Source organism: Penaeus japonicus, unplaced genomic scaffold (genome assembly GCF_977035675.1).
Source record: "Penaeus japonicus unplaced genomic scaffold, GWHDUDI00000001_assembly GWHDUDI00000026, whole genome shotgun sequence".
NCBI classification, from domain to species: domain Eukaryota; kingdom Metazoa; phylum Arthropoda; class Malacostraca; order Decapoda; family Penaeidae; genus Penaeus; species Penaeus japonicus.
The window spans coordinates 13,200,814-13,218,313 of NW_028234428.1; the positions used below are offsets into that span (position 1 = coordinate 13,200,814).

General features: G+C 41.3%; 1 protein-coding gene across 1 annotated transcript in view; it reads right to left on the bottom strand.

The window, feature by feature from the left end:
* LOC122244651 (uncharacterized) overlaps positions 1-15,722 on the bottom strand; it is a 26,050-nt gene extending 10,328 nt beyond the window's left edge. Inside the window, exons 1-4 of the mRNA XM_086552364.1 lie at positions 15,454-15,722; positions 10,646-10,732; positions 9,905-9,995; positions 204-7,914 (exon numbers count right to left, since the gene is read on the bottom strand). Of these exons, the coding sequence (XP_086408490.1) occupies positions 204-7,914; positions 9,905-9,972 (7,779 nt within the window). The 5' untranslated portion in view covers positions 9,973-9,995; positions 10,646-10,732; positions 15,454-15,722. The remainder of the gene's footprint in view (positions 1-203; positions 7,915-9,904; positions 9,996-10,645; positions 10,733-15,453) is intronic.
* Positions 15,723-17,500: the final 1,778 nt, after the last annotated feature.

Sequence of the window (17,500 nt, forward strand, 5' to 3'; positions counted from 1 at the left end):
GGTGAGGGTGAGGGTGAGGGTGAGGGTGAGGGTGAGGGTGAGGGTGAGGGTGAGGGTGAGGGTGAGGGTGAGGGTGAGGGTGAGGGTGAGGGTGAGGGTGAGGGTGAGGGTGAGGGTGAGGGTGAGGGTGAGGGTGAGGGTGAGGGTGAGGGTGAGGGTGAGGGTGAGGGTGAGGGTGAGGGTGAGGGTGAGGGTGAGGGTGAGGGTGAGGGTGAGGGTGAGGGTGAGGGTGAGGGTGAGGGTGAGGGTGAGGGTGAAGAGGAGGAGGATGAAGAGGAGGAGGAAGAACGTTGCCGCTGCACTGTCACTACAGGAGAAGATTGCTGGTCATTTTCATAATTGCTGTAGTACTCGTAGAGATCTGCATGTGGTTGGTGCTCCTCCTGCTGTGGCTGCTGTGGCTGCTGTGGCTGCTGCTGCTGTTGCTGTTGCTGTTGCTGTTGCTGCTGCTGCTGTTGCTGGTGTTGCTGTTGCTGGTGTTGCTGTTGCTGGTGTTGCTGGTGGTGATGGTGCTGTTGTTTCTGCTGCTGTTGCTGCTGCTGTTGCTGCACTGGTGATGGTTTGTGAACGGTTTTCAGAGTAGTTGTACATTCAGGACAATACCAGTTCCCTTCAGGTGCAGCCATGATCCCAACACACTCAAAGTGAAACCACTGATAGCGACAGGATGGGTTGTCACATCCTATCATATCTGAGACCTCATCGTAGGGACACTGGCAGATGCAGTAGAGTGTCTCATCTGCATCTAATCTCCTAATGCTGTCTGGAGCTGCCTTTTTCCTGCCCATCTTCTTTCTCTTTTTTGTGGGTAACTCTTCTGGACTGTTGGTTTTGGATGCAACCTTCTTTCTCTTCTTGCCCACTGCAGCAGGTGCTGGTGTTGCAGCAGCATCATTGTGAGTGGCTGGCATGTAAATACTTCTAAGAGAATTTTCTGGGACTTTTTGCTTCTTGTGTCTGGCTGGATGCACATTGTCCAAATGGTACTGCAAAGCTTCTAGGGAATGCCAGGGAGACGCACCTTCACAATATGGGCAGTCATAGCTCAACGTTTGGCTCTTTGTAGCTTTGTGTACCATGAAAAAGTGGAGACTCAAAACTGTCCATGACTCAAATGCTTTGTAACAAAAGTTGCAGATGTAGGCATCATTTACTCGCACATGGTCAAACATGGTATGAGTGTCACTCAAGTGCACAACTAGGTCCACAATTTTGTTTAGCCTAGGACGTCCCTCACACACACGGCAAACGATCTCGCCACCAACGTTGAGGGCACGCTGAGCCTTGTGAGCATAGTAGAGATGAAAGTAATAGGCACCATCTTCACGGAACACCAGCCCACATAGACACCGAAACGTTCCATTGGGTAGCATAGACCGCTGGTGGTAAGCCAAGTGATGATCATTGATATCATCTGCTGAAGAAAAAGAGTATTTACAAAAAGCACATTCCGTGAGACCTAAATTCAAGACTAACTGAGGATGAACCAGGTACATGTGGAGAAGCTTTCCTGCAGAGTCACTCCACGTCTGATGGCATGGCCCACAGCGCACCCCTACTGCCCTGTCCATGATCTGAGCCATTTCTTCGCGAACCACAGGTGAAGCCTGGTTTTCATCCACTGCCCCACCAATTGCACCTACCACCCCACTAGAACTGTCTACTAAGTTTTTTCTCCTCTGTTCAGAGTGACTCCTCTGTATGTCTAGCTGATGGCTTTCAAGCTGTGCTTCTTGTTCAGGAAGTGGAGCTGGAGATGGAGGCAATGACTCTACTTTATTTGCTGCTGCAGCAGCAGCTGCAGCTGCTGCTGCTGCTGCCGCCACTGCCGCTGCTGCTGCTGCCTTTTGTTGCCGGCTGCTTGCTTGCCTCCCACCAGCAGATCTTTTCTGTGCAGCTGGTGCCACGTCACTCTCTGAGTCTGAGGTCTCTAAATCTGACTCTGTCATGGCTAGCATCACAAGTCTTGTTTGAAACTCTTCCTCAGCTGCCTTGTCATCATCGTCCTGCTTGTTAACACGACTCTCCTTGTTGTCATTTCCCTCACAGTCTGAAGTCTCTGATTCAGAGTCACTTGCATTCTTTGGCACAGGGGGTCTGTCAACGGAAGACCTGTGTTTGCGACTTTTGTACTTGCTCAGGTCTTCACTGGAGTCAGACTGGTAGTTTGCATTTTGGTGATCAGATGCTAGATGCTTTGCTAGCAAGTTTCTGGACACAAAAGACTTGGTACAACGCTGACAACTGTGTGGCCGCTCTCCTGTGTGAATTCTTACATGTACTCGTAACCTTGAGCGGGTACTGAACCTATCACCACAATGTTCACACTTGTGAGTCAACTGTTTCTTGTGTATGTGGAGGACATGCTGGGTAAGGGAGACTTCTGAAGTGAAACATTTCCCACAATGTGGACAAGTCTGTGGGTTATGCTTCCACTCTTTGTGTTTTACAAGATGATGATCGCGCACAAACTTTTCTCCACAAACATCACATTCAAACTTTTTCTCCAATTTACAAAGGTTATAGTGGAGCTGTCTGGACTTCTCTTGCTTAAACCTCTTCCCACACTTGAAGCAAGGGTAAGTGTAGCCCATTGATGGTGGAGAAGATCTTGCTTCAAGCACCACCATTGTCCTTTGCACTCCGTCTGGTGTAGCTAAAACAATGGGTCGTGCTTCACTAGGCAAATGAGATAAGTGGAAGGAATGGACCAGGAACTCATTAAGAGCACCTTGAAACCCTCCACATGTACAATTTACCTGAGCTTGTGGGTGAGCCTCCTTCACATGATCGCTAAGACGAGGGAGCAGAACACTCACACTACATCCCACACACTGACCAGTAAATTTGTCATTAAGGTCCTGCAAAATATTCTCTGCCACCGAAGCCTCATCAATATCAGCATTTTCTCCCAGCCCTTTGGGAGGTGGTTTTGGCTCGCCTCTCCGTCCAACCTTCTCTTTGATGTTACCCTTCTTCTTTGGGATAATCTCCACCTCTTGGGCTTGTACTGCTGGCTCTGGTTTTGAAGCTGCCTTCTCTACAGGTGCTTTGGACTTACTGATGTCATTGGTTTGTTGCAGCTGTTCTGTAATGGCCTCCGTCATGGTGCGGATTGTGTGCGCCACAACACTGTTTAGCGCATCAACCAGCTCAAAAGTTGGGGTGTTGCCATCTTTTTTAGTCTGTTTATCCTTGGCAGGTTTGGTTGTTACTGCTTTAGCTTTAGCTACACTGCTGACTTCAGCTTTTGAGGTAGGTACAGAGTCAACATGAACTTCACTTGGTTTGGCAGCAGTCTCCGCAGTAGAGGCTATGTGGTAGCTGGGTGGACTAGAGATGTTGGACGTAGGGCTATGAGGATAGGACTCTCGAGGTGAGCTGGGTGAGGCTGCGGCCGTGTCAATCTGCAGGGGTGGTTCACTCCCACTGTCTTCGTCGCTGTCATCATTCATATCATCACCTTTGCAGGTTTCATCCTCAAATGGAGTTACAGGTGGAGCAGTCACTCTATTTGCATTTACTTCTGCTTCTTTCTTAGTTGTATTAGGTATTTCAGGATTTTCTGTATTACATTTCAGCTTTGGGTTTTTCACAGCCTTTGAATCTTCTATGAGTGCATTTACTCCCTTCTTTGTAATGGCTGGTGACCCATGGTCAGTAGTGGGTGTGGTTGACTTGTGAGGTGACATGGTCACAGTGCACAGGGAGCCACACCAACTTTGGGCAGCCTCCTCATCCTCACATGCCATCCTCTCTTCCACCTGCTCCTGAATGCTGCGAGTCTCTGCCGCCACTGTTTCCTGGCTCATGATAGGAGAGGTCTCCATCAGAGAGGAAATGCTCATAGATGGATCGCACTTGGCAATGACACCACCATGCTGCGCACTGCCCACCAACATCACACATCCATCCACCTCATTCATCTGGCTAAGTTGAGAAAACTTCTGCTGCTGCTTGTGCTTCAGCCGAGTCCAGAGAGCATCCCAGGAACGCAGGCCATGACAGGTGGTGCGGTGCTGCTGGAGCGAAGCATCTGTAATCGCATGGGCAGGGCAAGCCAAACAGGCAAGTGTATGTGACAGAATCTGATGACAAAAGAGTGCCAGTCGATCCTTGAAAACCTCACTTAACTCACATTTGGGGCATTTACCTGGTAGTTTTGAATATTTGAGGTTTGGTTTTAAGGTCTGCCTATGTTTTGGGGATTCCATGATGTGCGTGTAGAGAAGGCTTGAATGTTGTGAAGTGACGTTACAGTGATGGACTGGACAACGCCAAGGCGGGCCAGATTGACAACGCTGTATTCCAAGGTGGCATTGAAGACACACAGGTGATGGGTGAGAATCAAGATAACGAAGTTTCAGAGTTGTTGAGCATCCACACACAACACAAGTTATCCACACCTTAACAGGGAAGGAGGGCCTTAGGTGGTGACCTGAGTGAACTAGAGAAAATATTTCACCTGTGTGACTGTGCCAGGAGGAGTCCAACTTGAGGGCATCCTGAGACATGAGCAGCCCTCCCTGTCCTCCTCGAATCCACTGCAGAATCAGGCTGACTTCATCCAAGGACACAGCTCCATCTCCCGGAAGGTGATTGGTTTTGATATGTGACAACAGGAGCTCTGCCGTGGCAAGGACTGTCCTCCCTTTCATCTTGTCATCTTGCCCTTCAACATGGTTCATGATGCACGTGGGGAATGGGCAAGGGAATACATGCGTTGTCCACGAGTGAACCACCCATGAGAGGAAGTCTTGCCCTACCAGTGCATCATGACAAAAGTGGCATGGAAAGCGTGTCATATTCACCTTGAGAAAAGAATGGCCAAACACATGTGAGAGCAGTGAGTGTGACCACTGGCCACAGAGAACACACCACCCACCTGCTAACTCCTTCTTATGGTGGGCCATGAGGTGGGCTGCAAGTGCACTCTGGCTCGAGGGCTGTGAGAAACCACAGTGGTACCAACAGGCTTTGCTCTCTTTTACTACAATATTGCAGGCTTTGCATAACCCCCTTGGCTTGTCCAACTGGGGACTGACAATAAATGCTAAGGAACGCTTGCACAGCAAGCAGGATGCAAACAAGGGATTACTTTGTAACCCCAAGACCAACATGGTTGCCATAGATGACCGAGCAGCTGGGGGTAAAGTCAGAAGCAGTTGAAGCAGCAGCCACCATCCATGTAACAAGGTGTCAGCCAGAAGATGAACATTAACACGGTGATTGGCCAGTATCTTTGGAAACGCATGGGGTGCACATGTCATCAGAAAGTACTGTGGATTCTGATTGCCTGAAGATGAACAGCACTGATGACATGTCCATGCAAGACCCCTGCCTGTCCACCACACTGTTGCCTGCAGGGAGGAGGAACCCAGAGGTAGCATGGAGGACCCCAGACCATGAACGAGCAGTTCATGCAGTTGACACATTGGCTGGGATAGGAGACAGAGACAGACTCTGCATGGCTGGGCACAGCTAGAAGGAGAGCCTGCCAGACTGCTGACAGCCACATCATTTGCCAGGTCTTCCAGCATCTTGTTGACTAGAGCTCCATGATGTTCCCACAAGTGAGCATGGTACTGAACTGCTCCTTTGCTCTCCTTACAGTAGCCTTCATCAAAGACACACTCATATATCCTCTTGTGCCCAATACGACGGTGCTGCTGCAACTCCTGGGGACCATCAAATACCAACTGGCAAGCATGGCAAGCATTTCTGATAACTGTTCTGGTCTCCAGCCCACCAGCTCCTGGCACAGTACAGCTCTCTGTGCAAACTTTTTTGTTGTCCAGAAAACTCTGGACGCCCTCTGATGTGAAACCCTCAAAGGACTCATCGTTGACTTCATCTTCCATAGAGTCATTCACAAGCCAGCCATCTTTACTGACACTGCTCTGAAATCCCTCAAAGTTGCAAGTGAACCGATCGTCCTCTTCAGCTGAGCCAAATAAGTGCTCAAAGTCTTCCTGACTGATGATTGTCTTACCCCCAATTGTACCTTCCATAAATTGTTCCCTTTTCAGAGCCAGTTCCACCTGTTCCCTATTTTGCATTGCTACTTCATTTAATTCACTTTTATTCGGTGAACTCAAACATGCATTCCCACTTGTGGTCTCTTGATCACTTTCACTTTTCCTTTTCTCTTCAATAACACAATTTTCTTTAACATTTGCACAAGTCTGACTCTTTGTTTCCTGACTAAAACCCAAGAACTTTTCATCTTCCCCTTCTTTTTCAACGACTGACGTGGCCTTTTCAGTCGTCTCAAGCTCTTTTGTGTGTTTCTCAGCCTCCAAGGATTCCCCCTTTTCAGATGACTTATGCTCACTCCCTTTAGTCTCATTGTCATTTTCTGTGTTGTGCTTCACTTGCATGTTACAATCATGATTACTTCTATCCCCTTTTAACACTGGCAGTGATTGGACATCTGTATCTCCTCCTTCCTTCCCTACATTCTTAACCTTTTCTTCACTCCCCTTGTCATCGCTCTTTAATTCTGCTATTGCTCTTTCACTGTCTTTCACCACATCTGTCTGTGATTGCTGAGGTGACAGAGATTCACCAGTCCTTTGTCTCTTCTTTTTATGTGATGCTTTTGACAAGTCACTGACTTCTTCCACTGATTCACTGGGCTTAAATGTTGTATTATTTTCAACAATACTCTTTTTATCATTCTTATCATCATCTTGAGCCATACTAGTAACTACACTATCACTACTTGTCCTTCTACTGTCGTTAATAATGGACTTGGTGGATTCATCGGTCTTCTTTACACTAATATCCTCTTTGGATCCATCTACACTGGTCTTTCTCTTTCCTACAGGACACAATGACAGCTCCTCCTGGTGAAAAGACCTTGATAGTCTCCGCACTGGGTAACTGCCCTGGTCTCGACCTTCCAACTCGTTTGGTGAAGCACTGTCCACAGCATTTCCTCGACCCACAGACATTTTTGGAGTGCTTGTCTTACCTCCCCTTTTCAACCTGTCTTCACCTTTTCTTGGAGTTCTCTCACCACTCTTACTTTTCTCTTCATCACACCCATCTGATTCTCCCTCTGTTCTTCTGTCGGCTGAGGACTTGGCAGATTTCTTATTGACAACATTACTATTACTCACTTTTTGCTTTTCAACATCACTGCTATTTAAATTTCCCAGTAAATCTGTTGTCTGCGAGCTCTGTTCACTAATAACAGCACTTGTTTCCCCTGGTGAGCTAGCAGGCCCTGGAGGCTGTGTATGATTGTCGCTGTTGTCTTCAGTACTGTCAGGACAAGAGGCAGCTGGTTTCTCAGTCAGTCTTGAGTTCTCCTTGTCGCTGTCTGCTTCAAATGTACTGTTGGAAGGCTTTGAGGGTTCAGCAGGCGGACCTCTCTGGTCTCCAGAGAAGTCAAGCTTGCGGTTGGTGGCCACAGGCTCTTCGGTGGACCTCGACTCTTGCCGCCTCTGCCTTGCAGTTTTGGTCTCCCCACTTGTTGAGGATCCCTTGCTCACCTCCTGCTTTTCTCTGCGCTCGTTTGCCTTCAGGGACTTGACAATGATCTCCCAGTCGTGCATGATGTCAGGCAGGGGGGGAGGACGGGGTTTCCTGGCCTCTCCCAGGTCATCTTCGTCACCAGACCCACCTGAGGCCGGCGGGAGTAGGAGCTTCCTGGACTGGCCCCCCTCCTGATAGGGCGACCGGCCTTCTCTTCCCCCGCGACCTCCTCCATGGGCCTTGCCGCTGGAGTGCCTGGATTTCCTTGGCCTTTCAGTGCGCATGCTTTGGGCATCATGTAGATTGTTGCTGGTTGTTCTCCCAGGCGTGGCCAGAAGGGCTAGCCTAGTGGACACATCTGGCCCCGAAGACTGACTGTGGCCAGACTCAGACACACTGCGGGGCCGCCCAGCACGCCGGCCAACAGGAGACCTGAAAGGGATCAATATATCATATAGATCATGCTTAACATGCCATTTATATGTATCTTAACCCTATGACTACAGTGCATCACACCCATGTGACACAGCTAAATTCCCAATGCTGGGGCGTCATGACAGTGTGACGTTTCCAATGCAGTATTGCAATGGCCCGGCGTAGGGGTTTTCGCATAGCGTGTGCCCCGTCGGGAAAGGGTTAACATTTGCTACCTTTCTAATTAAATCTCTCAAAAAATTTGTAGGAATCCAATACATGGTAAATCTAGTACCAAACCTCTTAACTTATTTGCATGGGGCTTGTATTTGCCTAATGCCGCTCCTGCCAGCTAGATAACAAGCACACACAGTGACTAAGCACAAGGTCTCTCCCAGCCAAAACCGCACTGCTTCTCTCAGTGCGCTTTTCACCCACACAAGTCAATGGGGTGATAAAAGGAGGTTTTTGCATTTGTTCATAACATTTTCACAAGTGAAGAAAAATGTGTCTATACAAATGGAACTCCTATGAGTATATGCATATATAACAATGACATGATCGGACATCATTCTGCAGGAGCGAAATATTCCTATGGCATGATACCATATCATCTAGCATAAATGGGTGAAGATTACATATGAAGAGCAAACAAATAGAGGAGTCATTCATTCCGAAATTATCATAAAATTCATGCAATTTCAATACCTTTCAACCAATTCAAGCTTTCTTAACTTACCTTTAACTTAAAAACAATGCTGTGTATGCCTAACCCTCGCCATTGACCCATTCGCGCCAGATGACATGCTATCACATCATGGGAATATTTCACTCCAGTCAGATGACATCCTATCATCTTACGATCTTTTCCTCTAAATACACGTTTTACACAGTTACGTATATATATACTCACTGCACTTGCATCTATATAGACACATTGTTCTTGACTGTCTAAATAATGATAAAAAATACAAAGAATGCCTTTCAACATCCTGTAGAATCACTTCGAGAGACACAGGGGTGGCATCATGCCAGGAGAGATTTCACATATGCAGGTTGTACGCACTTGTTATCTTCACGGCCAGAGTAGCATTCAGCTAATAATCACCCCGTCGTGAATGAGTTAATCTTGCAATGTCCAAGTTGAAATGTATCTTTTAATCATCCAAAAATAAAATCCTTACAGAAGGAATATACCGACACTCCTCAGCTCCAACAGAAGTAGAAAAAGTTTATCCATGAGGAAGACATCTAATATACATATCAATACTACGACTTCCTTACAGAAGATGTAATGTTGAAACCCAAATTACATATACTGCTTTGTGGAATCATTTATTCTCATTTTCATTCTTTTTTACACTTCAACTCACAAATCTTCAATAATAGAAAGTGCAATGCAAGTTCAGAAAGTTCCTGCCTTTAGTATATTCTTTCAAGTGCATTTTTTTTTTTTATTCCTTCTTATTTTACATATAAACTTAAATTTGAACACCTTTAAAACTTTGTAAAGCTGAGGAGTGTCTCCATGCCAGGACACAAGAGCATGCTTGAAAAGAGACAGTTAAACAACAGGCTGAAACATTCGCTGCTTCTAGGAAGAAATTATCTACTGTGCCGAGGAAGATTTTCTTCTTTTCAAAGGAGATTGACAGTTTCCTAATAATCATTTAATAACACCTTTATGAAAAAAATCACAAGTAAATAAATAAATACATTCATAAATAACTGTATACAATAATTCTTCTAAATAGACTTAAATGTTTTTCTCAAGTGTCAGATCAATTCTTGAACACTTAACTAATACTTCCAGAGAAGTAATAGAAAAAAGATGATGATAATAATAATAATAATGATAATCATAACAATAATAATAACAATAATAATGATAACAATGATAACAAAAATAATAATAATAAAAACAATAACAATAATAACAATACCCAGATAATGCCCTCAATTCCCGTCACAGTGAGCCTTGGACATAAAGATCCAGGCTCATACTTGCCGTGGTATACTGCTGGCCGCTTCCTGGTCTACTGGGGGTATCTGGCGACTTACATAGCTGTGATCCATTGCTGGCAATTTTGACTATGTACCTGTCGAGAGAAGGTCACCAATTAAATACTTTCCTTATACCTATCAAGAAAAGAAACTCTTGCTCGAGAGAGAGAGGGCATCGCCGGAATGTAGGGTGGAGTGAAACCGAAAGTTTGGGTTCCGTTAATCGTAAATATAAAGTGGGTCGGTAGATATATGTACAAGTGTCTTTTTCTTTTGTTTTCATGATAAATACCTGAATATTAGTAAAAGGAATAGTTAGTTTCAGCAAAATTGGAGATTTCTGGGTCTAATAGAGAATCTAACACCACAAGAAACATTTCCTGTCCTAATAGATGTGCAAGATGCTTTAAAATCAATCAGCAATTAGCATAACTTTAAGAATCAGCCCCTCTTAATCTTTTTTCACCTGGCCCTCTGCTGATAATGTCTTATCAGCTATTGAAATGATCCACTTTCCTTTGTTAAAATATATACTACTACTAAAACTACACTCCTAACAAGAATAAATTTAGTAAAACTACAAATAAAATTTTTATAAAGAGATGAATTAATATAATATTAATAATAACAATAATAATAATATCTATTATTATTAATTTTATTATTATTATTATTATTATTATTATTATTATTATTATTATCAATAATAATAATAATAATTAATAAATCATTAAAAAATACTTACAATTATGATATGTAATGGAGCTCTGGCATTGGTTCTTATTGCTGTGATAACTCTTAATGCTTAAGGGTAATCTGGCCCACTGCTGTACTGCAAAGACAAAGGAGAAAGTGTCGTTACATCCCATAACTGGAATCAATGACTCATCTTTACAAGCAATGATACTTCATTACCATTCTGAACATGAACTAAATCAGCATTCACTGAAAACCCTGATTTCATATTCCTCTTGATAACTCTCAATGTAGAAAGGTCACATTAGCTGTGACAGGTGTAACTATGCAGAAAGGTCCTGTGAGGATTTGAAAAAGGTTATTACATTAAAGCTTCAAACAGGATATGAAAAAGGTTACTGCATTAATGACAGGTAAAATTCACATCTTATATATCTATGCCCAATACTAGTATAAAACTAAAACACCTGAATATAATGTGCACAAAAAATTATTCAGTAAAGTCTCAGCCAGCTCTTATAAAGAGAAATCACCCTATAATGACAAAGTGATTTAGGGAGCGTTCCTGTAATACACACTGTCACTATGAAGAATGGGAACACATGCTTCTGATTTGGACGAAATCCAATAGAAATGGCTCGTCAATTGCATGATACATACCAGCCCCACACAAGGTGATTTCTCTTCCCTTTAACCATTCACCGCATTACAAAAAGTTCTTGCAAGTGTATTTATACCTGCGTTAAAAGCTTATCTCTAAATCAAATTAAAAATCAGGGGAAACTCCCAAATAAAAACTCAGGATAAGGATAATTAGCATGTGTGTATATACATAAATATCTAATTTATAACGTATAATAATCTTCGAGTAAATTGCCATAGCAAGTAAATTTATCATTTCGATCCTAAAGAAAATTAAATCAACTCGTCCCTTGAAATCTGTATGTTTCTTCCCGAGTCATCCCACTGTTATGAATAAATTATCCGTCAATGAACATTTGCACTGACAATAATGCCAAATAAAATTAAAATGGATTATCATACTGGATTATCGTGGGTGGGTGGGTGAGTGGGTGAGTGAGTGAGTGAGTGAGTGAGTGAGTGAGTGAGTGAGTGAGTGAGTGAGTGAGTGAGTGAGTGAGTGAGTGAGTGAGTGAGTGAGTGAGGGAGTGAATGAATGAATGAGTGAGTGAAGGAGTGAATGAATGAATGAATGAATGAATGAATGAGTGAGCGAGTGAGGGAGTGAGTGAGGGAGTGAATGAATGAATGAGTGAGGGAGGGAGGGAGTGAATGAATGAATGAATGAATGAATGAATGAATGAGTGAGTGAGTGAGTGAGTGAGTGAGTGAGTGAGTGAGTGAGTGAGTGAGTGAGTGAGTGGGTGGGTGGGTGAGTGAGTGAGTGAGTGAGTGGGTGAGTGAGTGAGTGAGTGAGTAAGTGGGTGAGTGGGTGAGTGAGTGAGTGAGTGAGTGAGTGAGTGAGTGAGTGAGTGAGTGAGTGAGTGAGTGAGTGAGTGAGTGAGTGAGTGAGTGAGTGAGTGAGTGAGCGAGTAAGCGAGAGAGTGTGTAAGTTGATTGTTAACACTGTTGTTAGTGTTTTCCAGTTCAATTCTATTGATTTGATTTTAAATAAGTTGTGCCCCAATAAAAATAATATTGATAACAAAACAAGACCAAAAACATCAAAATAACAACTATAATAATAAAAAATAATAGCAGTTGTAGTAGTTAAAGTTATAGTTGTAGTGGTAGTAGTAATAGTATAAAGACAATAAGTATAACAACAATGATAATGATAATGATCATAAAAATGATAACAATAATGATGATAATAATAATATCAATAATGATGATGATGATGATGATGATGATGATGATGATGATGATGATGATGATGATGATGATGATGATGATGATGATGATGATGATGATGATGATGATGATGATGATGATGATGATGATAATAATAATAATAATAATTATTATTATTATTATCATTATTATAATTATAATTATCATTATCATTATTATTATAATAATATTAATTATAATAATCATCATAATAATAATCATACTATTACTACTACTACTACTACTACTACTACTAATAATAATAATAATAATAATAATAATAACAACAACAAAAACACTTAGTGATAATTACAATAACAATAACAAAAATAATAATAACAATGACAATAATAATCATCTGAATAATAACAACAATAATAATTATCAGAATAATAATAACAATAAAAACAACAATAATAAAAACAATAATAATAATAATAAAATCAATAATCAGAATAACAATAATAATAATAAAAGATAATGGTAATAAATAACAATAACAATAACAATAACAATAATAATAACAACAACAATAACAATGATAATGATAATGATATTAATAAAAAAAAAGCAATATGAGAAATAGTAACAATAACACCAACACTAAAACTAACAACAACAACAATTACACTAACATTTTTCTCATCATAATCATAAACCCCAGCCAACATTTCCCACCATCACAATCACTGTCATTATCTTAACCTGCTTATTATAACTATCATTATCTTAACCATCAATTATCTCTTTATAAGCATTGTAAGCACCACTGGTCATAATAGCACTGTCAATGATACAGTATTGCTCATTGTTTTTATCACTATTATCATTATCACTATAATTCTTATCAAACTCAACCAAAAAAGCATCAAATGGTGGTTGAATGGGTTACAAAAACCACATTTTTTTTCATTTTGACTCACAATTGTGTAGATAAGCAACCTCATTATTAATGTCAACACTTTTTTTCAATAATTGACAGCCTCCCCACACAGAAAACCACACAATGGAATTATTAGCTTGATGAATTGTAAGACACTTTTCACTAACGTATTTCCACTGCAAGTTGAAGATGAGGATGGGAGATGACACAAAAACTGACAGTTTGAGGGAAAAGAACATTGGATTCCTTCTAATCACAATAAAATACCAAAGAAAATGTCTACCTTGTATCAAAACTTTATACAACATTCTTGTTAAACAGAATAATGTGTGCATTCAATACACAATAAAACATCTGAAAAATTATCATGAAAAAAAATAAAAGTCCTACTTAAATCTGCTATCCCTTAGAAATCCTCATACAACTTCATTCTAGAATATCCTTAGAAATCCTCCTAAAACTCCATTCTAGAATATCATCCAGTCATAAACTTGACACAATACTAAACAACAACATCAATAAACAGAGTTCTACTACTCATATCCTGATCTTGAAACCTGAATCAATCAGCAATGAACACTCAACAGCAGAAGAAAAAAAAATAATAATAATAACAATAAAAGTAAAAAATATAATTGAGCCTATACTACGTGGTTATGACCTTGCATATTAGATCAGCTGTTGTATGTGAGTTGCTAAGTAAATGTGGTAAACCCTTGCCTTTGTTCTATGGCTTCTATACATCAATCTCCACCTGTTTAGTTAAAAAAAACATCTACCATTTTCTTTCATATCTTTAGAAAACTATAACTTCAAGGATAGAAAAGATGTAAAGGTAAATATTTTGCATTTCTGTATAAATAATAAGGAAATGTTCATGACTAAAATCATCTAAATATGTTTTTTCCTTTTTTTTCATTTCATAACAGCAAAAATATCATCATGGTTGTATAGCCACTATAGTAGTCTCATTATTGTTTCTAGGATGGTATAGTTTCTCTATCAAAATAATAAAGTGCTTAAACTTTCATTTTCTTTTTCAAGACACAGCTTTTGGAATAAATTCCTATACAAAAATGAGATTTAGATCACATTCCCTATTATCACAATATATAGATACATACCTTTTACTATATATCAAAATCTTGTTTCAAATGTAAATTAATATCACATGAAAAAAAATATATATAATATAATTCTACAAGTCACTTTTTTATCTTTGCCTCACTCATAAATGTGAGTTGAGAATAATAGAAAAGTCAATTCTCATCAATAAAAGCAGCAGAAATACCATGGAGCAAAAATACTTCCTAAAAAGGTTCAGTCACTTTGAGCAAACCGGCAATTCTTTGTAATTCCCAATCTATTCATCCTGCTCCATAAGGAAATTTTACAATGAAAATATTTTCTTATTTCAAGTGGACACTGATGAACTATTTTCACAAAACCTTTATATTTTGACAAACTTTCAGCTTCTTATCACATTTCTTTCAATATCATCAATGATCTAAATGTGTCAGTGTAATTGCATGATCAATTGCTTATTGCTAAACAATAATCAACCCAATATTAAACTTATGCAACAGTGCAATTACAATGCAATAAAGCATATCAATTGAATCAATCACAGAAAGAATACAAGAATCTAATGACAGGTTACTTGAGGAAGACAATAGCATGTCCAACAAAAAAAAAAATCATAATGAAATTGAAACTTATTGCAAATATACTTTTGTTCATAGGCCTACCTCAGTACTACTTCAACTCTAATGATCTCATTTTTGTTTCTCTCACAAGACTATGATCACAGGTGTCAGAGCAGGGCAGACTAAGGGACATCTCTAAATTATCACATTTTGATTTTTTTTTTACATAAAATACCCAGGAATTTTCCATAAAGGTGATATCTACACCTAGGCCTATGCACCAGTTCCTCTCCCCTCCCCCCTGCCATCCCCAGCCCCCTCGCCCACCCCTAAAACAAACACCCACTCACACCCACACTTGCACTGCTCCCCCCCCTTTACCCCTTGCCCAGCAGAGCCCCCCTCGGGCCGCCTGCCCCCCGAGCGCCCCAGAAAGACAGAAAAGAGCGGCGTAGTTCCTCCGTGCTCACCCACCACGCCAGAGCCTAGGATCGCCATCTTGGCTTAGCCCCCAAGTCTCCTCCCAGCCGGCCGTCCTCCTCGCCTCCTCTCCTCCTGCCCCGTTCCTCCTCGCGGCTGACACCTCTTGCCCACACCAGCGGACGTTCATGCATGCGCTCACACCCGTATTGCACACGCAGAAGGGACGTACACACGGGTTTTTACACCTTAAGAGCGAGCATGTGTACACGTGTGTAAACAAGCGCGCGGTCACGTGAACTCTGCCAGACGTACGACGGATTACAACTCTCTGCCTTTCGGTCGAGAGGTTTGCAGGCTTATTTCGAGGGAGGTTTTGGTTATTTCTTTGTGGTTGCCATCACATGAAGGCAATTGGGCACTTTGTCACCGACCAATATACCGCAGGTCACCGTGCCTAAGATTATCTTTGCAAACGTCACGGAAAAAGTGTCGTACTTTCAAAAAATCTTCTGAAATTACTTCTTATATCACTTTGATACATTCTGAAGATCATATTGTGAAAATTTAGCTTGGATTAAATTCTATATAATTAGACTACCTGTCTCACCTGCCTCTGAAGAGTTACACTGTTTTAAAAGGTGTTATCCTCAGCCATAGGGTGTATCCCAGATTAATGTGGCCTGATATAAAATTCACATTTATAAGTCACAAACAAGGATCAAGTTGGCCATTCATCGGTGTTCATGTTGGCAAAACAGACAATTGCATTCTCCCATAGCAAGGCCGCACTTCACTCATTGAGAGATATAGGGTGACTACTGCCATCACAATACACTAACTGGAACCTCGGAGCTGGATAGGGTGAGTTGCCACTTCGTCGTTAACTTCCTACTGTTTTATAGATTTATTTTTTTAATAATTATGATTATCACCGTAGGCTGTGTCCCTACTTAAGCGTTGCCCGAGCTGCCTCGCCTGATTGCCACTGACTATTTCGCTAGTTTTAGACATGCCAACATCGCCACAGTCGTTGTTATCAATTACGGTGATCATTATTATTCCCAACATAAATTCTGCAGCATTGTCAAGGTCTTCCATCTCATCTTATTTAACAGCATTTTAGCATCTTTGGTCCATGATGCTGACGCTCAGTGGTAACCATCACGATGTGTACATACTTTTACGGGGAGAAGTTGTAAGGAATTTTGTGTGGCTTCTGTAATTAAGGCTCTTAGTGTTAAGGTGAAGTTTGAATCATGTGGGTGTGCCGCTGTTCCCGCCCACATGGACACATGCACAAGCACAAACACTGGCACGCACAGTCGCACATGCAATAATACACACGCACTCACGCACACATACACACGCGTTCGTACTCACACACTCAAAAACACACATATTCACAGGCATGCATGCATATGGACACATTATGTTATAATCTTAGCCATATGTTCACTATGGCCGGGCCGCCTCGTGCACATAGCCCGGGCGAAGCGACCTCTTCGCAAATCTCTCTGAACTGAATGTTCACTATCTCTCTCCTTTCATTGTATAGCTCTGCCTATTTCTCTATCTGTCTATCTCTCTCTCTCTCTCTCTCTCTCTCTATATATATATATATATATATATATATATATATATATATATATATATATATATATCTTTCTTTCTCTCTCTCTCTCTCTCTCTCTCTCTCTCTCTCTCTCTCTCTATCTATCTATCTATCTATCTATCTCTATCTATCTCTCTCACTCACTCTCTCTCTCTCTCTCTCTCTCTCTCTCTCTCTCTCTCTCTATATATATATATATATATATATATATATATATATATATCAATATGTACACACACAGACACATTCACATAGTCTGCAACACTGAATCCAACAAAAAATAGAACATTAGATAGAGCAAAATAAAGTATACATATGATTCATCTGCATCTTTATCACCCCAGTATTTAAACATCATAAAATGGAATAAAAATCTGGCCCTTTGACACACATACACCGAAAGGCTTGAGTATTCATTATGTCAAGCTGTTTGCTTAAAGACATATCAGCAAGTTCTTATAAGGGAAACTAGAGTTTGAAAGCTGA